Consider the following 6,019-nt stretch of genomic DNA (forward strand, 5'->3'; position numbering starts at 1 on the left):
GGGGCTGAGTTGCCAATAACGGCCCTGCGTGGGTCCTCTGTTTGAAGCCTGAAGGGCCAAATATACGCCGCGGCAGCCAGCGACGCACCGACATTGCCTTTCTCGAGGCGGCACACGAGATCAAGAGAAAACAAAAACATTATCAGTTGCTGTGCAGTACCCGCCCCACAGGGTGGATGTGACTTGTGTATATAGGGCTGAAGAACACATTGCGGAGGCCCACATACCTCTTCTCGAGAAAAGTTGCCACACACACACACACACACAGCTCTGCCCAACTCTTTACGGTACGCAAGCAGTTCTTAGCATGCATACAGCACACCGGGACACGTCCTTGTCTCTCCTCCACGCTGCAGGAGCCCGCAGACAACCTCTGGGCCTAGTGAGGGGTTGCTGCAGGCCTTCTTCCATCTTCAGCTTGCCGGGACACTACCCAAAGTGAAGAGACCGGACGGGAGCCTTAACATGGCGCCCTCAGTTGGCATGATGCGGAATATATGTGCAACCCATGGGGGTCCCTTGCAGCAAGTAGCCGGACGCTTTGCCTGCTAATGGGGTCAACGCTTTGTCCTCGTCCTCTCGAGGACGCACAACCACCCAAGGAAGTGCTGGTGGAGGGCGGGGGTCTACGGTTTCACTGCGGGCCCTGCCTGGGGCACCTTGCCCGAGCTGTTCTGGTTTATCGAGGGCACCGGCAGCACTGCGCGTCCTGGGATCTTCTCTGGGTCTGTGGAGTGTGAGGGGGCTGACGAGGGCCCAGTGGCCCCCTGGAGGCCCGAAGGGGGCCCCTTTGGCTGCAGCTGCTGTGTCGTGTCCTGGAAGAAACAGCATTCCATTTGGGTGCCGGCTTGGTAGAAGAGGGGAATTCTGATTCATTTGCTGCTTCGAGGAAAGAGCGCTGTCTGCGTTGAAGCCGAAGCCACAGGAGTAACCAGCAACAGACAAGAGCTCCTCCCCCAGAGAGGTCTCGAGCTGAGCGATGGGCTGCTCTACAAAGGGACGGAACTGAAGGAAATTTTCGTGGCTCTTGGGGGTGCCATCGGCAGGCTGGAACAGCGTGATGGGAGCAGCACTAGGTGGAGGTCCCCCAGCAGGATACGGAAGCGTTGGAGGCAGGGGCACCGGGTGGTTCTCGTGGCTGGGCGGTGCGAAGTCGCCGTGTGGCAGATTCACGTCCGCCTCCTGCAGACTTGGATTGGTGGATAGGGGCATCATCGGGGCCCCATCGGGTGTACGCGAGACGCCGGGTGGAGGGGGGCTTCCCCCGCTGACTTCTGTAGGGGCGACAAAAGGTTGGCAGCAGAAGTAGCTAGCAGAATAAGGGCCACCAGAACTCTTGGATGGGCAAGGCCCTGGGGCGGTTGGGGGCCCCTCGCTGGCACTGGAGCTGGTCACTGGAAGGGCCTCGTCAGCTGTTGTCGTGACTGCCGAAAAGAAACCCGTGTTTGCTTCCGTGGAGAAAGGAGATCGCTCCTTCGGGGAGGGCCTCCCGCACATGGGGCTATCCGCCGTTGTGAAAACCCCTCTGCACTGCATCAGCGGCAGCTGCAGCCCCGGAGGGCGGTTGCCGGTACCCTCGACCCCCGTGGGTTCCGCGAAAGAGGGTCCCCAAGGGACCGGCCCCTCGGCTTTGGTGTTACCATCCGCCTCTGCCCTTGTCTCATCTTCCGGCAACTCTCCAGATTCCCCTTCTCCTGCTACCGGTTGAAGCCACTCAGGCGCCTCGCCAACACCCTTGGGCGCAAAGCCGCTCCCAGAGGCCGCAGCAGGGAGACATCTAGACAAGCTCTGACCGCTGTCCCCTTGCAGGGGGCCCTCGTGAACGAAGTAATGCCCCCCTCCGCAGGTTCCCTGAGAGTCCCCCGGGGTGCCCAGCAGGGAGCCCCCTCTGGAAGCGTCGCTGGGGAGCATCCCGCGGGGTACCTTATTCGACAAGGAGGGGGGACGCCGACGGGCCTGCTGGCCCGGCGGGGACTTGGGGCGGTGTTGCTGTTCTGGCTTTGTGCAAATTGTGCTCGCATCCTTCTTACAGGCCCATTTGGAGGAGCTACTGCCTCTCACCAACCACGCTGCGACGCAAGCAGCAAGCAGAAAATCCCAGGGCTACAAGCTGTTACAGCAATACGACTACCTTGCAGATAGTGTGGTTCACCTTGTGGGGCAGCAACCTGCAGGATGTGGCTGTCTCTGGGTGTATGCAGCAGCTGCAGCAGCAACAACAGAAGCCGAGACAGTCTGCTTTGTTGCGGAAGCAAACACCGTCCACCAAAACCTTACCGGGTTCGTCCTCGGAGAGGCCTTCTCCATCGCTGTCGTGGAGTTGGCGCCCCTTGTCAATGACTTGTCTCAGAAAGGATCTGGCGAGCTCGAACTGGGATTTCATGTCTTTTTCGTCCTGTGAGAGCGCAGCAATCACTCGTGCAGTGTCATTCTTTTTGCGTATTGTGCACCGCGCTGTGCGCTGCAAGCTTAACTTAAACGCTAATCCCTGAGCCCTATGCGCTACACCCACAGACCCTAGCTTGCTACATGGGGAGGAATGGAACTGCTGTCTCTGTTCGTGCTGTGCAGCCGTACGCCTGGGCTGTAGGGGAAAAGCTTCATGGCTTCTTCTTGCTCCCCTCTGTACTTGACTTTCCAAAGTCCCTGCTGAAAGTAAATTCCACGTACACCGCTAAACGGTTTCTTTCCCACATTGAAACGCTTGGCGCGGCCTCCCTTAGGTCGGCTGATCTTCTTCAGTTGCTCGAGCTCCTCGAACCACGGATTCGTGCTGGTGCTCAGCCCCTCACCTCCGCCGGCTTCGGGGCCCCGAAAACCCAACTCACCGGACTTGGTAGGCAGGTCTTCTGGGGAGCCCGCACGAGGGATCCCAGGTAGGCAAGGTGCAGGGGACTCTGGCAACGGCAGGTCCTGCCCGGGGCCCGCTGGTGCTTGGGGGGGGACCACTGTTGCACCGTTGTATGGGCCACTCGAGGAATCCGGGCTCTTGAAAGAAAGGTATGGAGACATCATAGGGGTGGCACCCTCTGCTCTGTTTTCCCCAGGAGAGGTTGCCTTTCCGCTGGGGCTCCCTGCAAGCAACTCGGCGCGAGCGACTCTACGAGGGCCCTGAGAAGCGGGAGCCTCTGCCGTTCCTTCGGAGGCCCCTCGGGGCGCCTGACCCTTTTTGGAAGAGGCCCCACCTGCGCAATCGCTGCCCTTCCGTACCTTCGTAGTGTTTTCGCCGCTCTTTGCCGCATCCTTCCGCTTCTTGCAGACGCCACCAGCTGAAAGCCGCTGTTCAAGGGGGCCCTTGGAGCCAGGCAAGCCCCCGGTATCCCCTACATACACGCCATCGCGCGTAGGAGCCCCTCCCGCCCCCGCAGCTGCAGCAGCCCCTGCAGGCCCTGCTGCTGCTGCTCCAGTCTGTTGCTCCCTCTGTTCCGCAGTACTCTTGACCTGACCCGCCTCTCCTGAGCTCGGCAAGAAGCCCTGCGAGCCTTCAGGAGCCCCTCCAGAGGCCACGGGCGCCGCACCGTCACTGCGCCCGTAGGGCAGGGGGCCGGGCACTTGGGCCGGCAGCGGCTCTTTCATAAGAGAAGCCAGCGAGGTGCATGTCTCTTCGTCCGTGGGCAGGCGACTGGTCCTAAGGACGAACTTCCTGGCCCACTCGCACATCAGCCGTGCGCGCTCGTAGCCGTACAACTGCACAGACACACAAGCCAAGCGTATACACACTGTAGGAGCTGGTGCAGGGGCAGGCAGAGGGCGCGGAGGAACCTGGGTAACCCTCTGGGCCTGCTTCCATACCGCATAGACACACCAGCAAACATGTCAGCAACGCCAAACTTCGCGCTCTCAGCAAACACGCGGCAACGTACGAGAGGCGACAGGAAGGTGTGGGGCCCTCCACAGCGTTCGGGTCGAAGTGTGTGCTCAAGTGACGTAGGAGTAGCGGCAGTCGCCCTTACCCTGCAAGAGAAGGACTTTTGTTTCTTTGTGCCCTCGATAAGCAGCTCGGCCCTCCACGCCTCCTTTTTGCGGTGAAAGTACATCTTTGCCATCACCTCAGACGGCCGCACTGTTCGGGGGCGGGGGTTTGCTCTGGGGGCCCCGCTGTTTCCCTCTCCCTTTTCAAATGCCGCGGTGGGAGCCTTACATTGCCCGCCCAATTGGGGTTGCCGTATAGGGGCCCCATGAGAGGAGGGGGCCGCGGGGCCTCCCTGGCAACCTACGGAGACCGCAGGAGAATCTTTCGGCATCCCGTCCTCCTGGGCAACCCCCTGAGGTGCGGGCCCTTTCCCCCGAGGTTTAGGGGCCCCCTTGCCCGGAGAATGTTGTTTAAAGAACTTGGCAGGGCGCGTGCCGGCGGCGGGAGCAGGGGGCCCTCCTCCCTCGACACCCGAGACGCCCGAGACGCCCGAATCTGTCTTTCTCCTACAGGAACCTCCTCCCTTAGGGGGCCGCGAGCTTTTACTCTCAGATTTCGGAAGCGCAGCCCCTCCCATCCCCAAAGGCGCATACACCCCGCCTGGAGGTTGCAGGCCATTCACATGGGACTGCTGAGGGGGAGGCTGCGGCGTCCGCTGCTGCTGCTGCTGCTGCTGCTGCTGCTGTTGCTGCTGTTGCTGCTGCTGCATAGGTTGCCAAGGCCCCCCACCAGTCGGCCCCTCTGGACCGCCTTTCAGGCCGCCTGGCGGCCCCTGAGGGGCCCCCATGCACATGCTGAAGGGGAACGGTGCAACCCCAGGAGGAGCAGCAGCGGCGGCAGCAGCAGCAGGAGGAGGCTGTAGGGTATCACTTTGTGCTGCTGCTGCCGGCTGCCACTGTGAAAGGTGTGGCTGCGTTGATATGTGGGGGACATCTCCTACGAAGGGGCCCGAAGCTAGGGGGGAGACGCTGTAGGGGGGAGGGGCCTGTGCCGGCATCATGCAGGGACTCGTGCAGCCAAACGAAACATTTCTTTCGGCAGAACAGTCCATAGCAGGCTGCCAGGGAGGCAGCTCCCCCATGTTCACAGGGGCAGGTGGGGCATCGCCATTGTGGGGGCCCGGACCCCCTCCCGTTTGCTGCAGAACTGGGGGGCGCTGCTGGTGCAGCTGCTGCTGCACCACCTGCTGGCCTTCGTAGTACAGAGGCTGCTGTTGCTGCTGCTGTTGGTGTCGCTGAGGAAGCAGTAGCCAGGGGTGGACTTGGGCTCCCTCTGCGGGTTCTGGCTGCAGGGGTACGGGGCCCATGGGGGCCCCTTGATTCATTGTAGGTTGCTGCTCAAGCGGCTTTTGAGGTGAACACGAGACATTTGAGGATACCACGCCCTGGAACACCGCTTGGCTGTGGCCAGGTGCCTGGGAGGCCCCTCCCAAGGCGTTGCTATAGGGAACAGTGACAGGGAGAGACCCACCTCCGTGAGGCCTTTGCGAGGCACAGGCCCCTGCCGGGTCTGTTTCCCTCAGGGCAGCCATTCGGGTGTCACCTGGCCAGGGGCTCTGATCGGGTGGGGGCTGCCCCCCTGAAGAATCCATGCCTAAAGCGGTGGTTATCTGTGGTCTTCACAGGAGGAGGGAGAGAGGCAAGGGCGTGCATAGGGACCTGCCGCGGCTTGGGAAGCGCCAGCTCGAAGGACTGGCCCACGGAGCCCTCTTAGTGGGAAAGGTGCAGAGACAATACTTTCGTAGCAGCAGCAGCAACAGCCGTCGCTGTTGCTGCTGCTGCAGAACGACAAAGAGGCCTCAAGGGACAGCACGCCTAAGCACGCGCGAAGGACAGGGGGCAGGGAGGGCGGGCGCATCGGGCTCTATAGATCTCCAGGGTCTTTGGCTTGGGTGAAACATTTAATTCCTTCGCAGTTAAACTTATTTAGGCGCAAGAGAGAGGAGAAAGAAGGAGGCCCCAGGGTCTGGCTAGCTGAGACACGTCTCCCGCGAGCGCAGCCGACACCGGCAGAGCTGCAAGACAGCTGGGAAAAAGCAGCTGTCCGGAGGCGGGCTTGAGTAAATTAAAGGTAGAAATCAGCTAAAACATCACGGAGAAATCGTTT

At 61.2% G+C, this 6,019-nt stretch overlaps 1 protein-coding gene across 1 annotated transcript; it reads right to left on the reverse strand.

Moving 5' to 3' along the window:
• Positions 1-474: 474 nt before the first annotated feature.
• Positions 475-5,444, reverse strand: EMWEY_00048440 (hypothetical protein, conserved; the record flags this gene model as incomplete). The annotated part of the gene is made up of 4 exons (XM_013479359.1): positions 475-2,069; positions 2,278-2,395; positions 2,578-3,780; positions 3,954-5,444. 4 exons carry the CDS (start codon positions 5,442-5,444, stop codon positions 475-477), a joined length of 4,407 nt encoding a protein of 1,468 aa, XP_013334813.1.
• Positions 5,445-6,019: the final 575 nt, after the last annotated feature.

The sequence above is a fragment of the Eimeria maxima genome, genomic scaffold (genome assembly GCF_000499605.1).
Source record: "Eimeria maxima Weybridge genomic scaffold, Emw_scaff1094, whole genome shotgun sequence".
Taxonomy (NCBI): Eukaryota; Apicomplexa; class Conoidasida; order Eucoccidiorida; family Eimeriidae; genus Eimeria; species Eimeria maxima.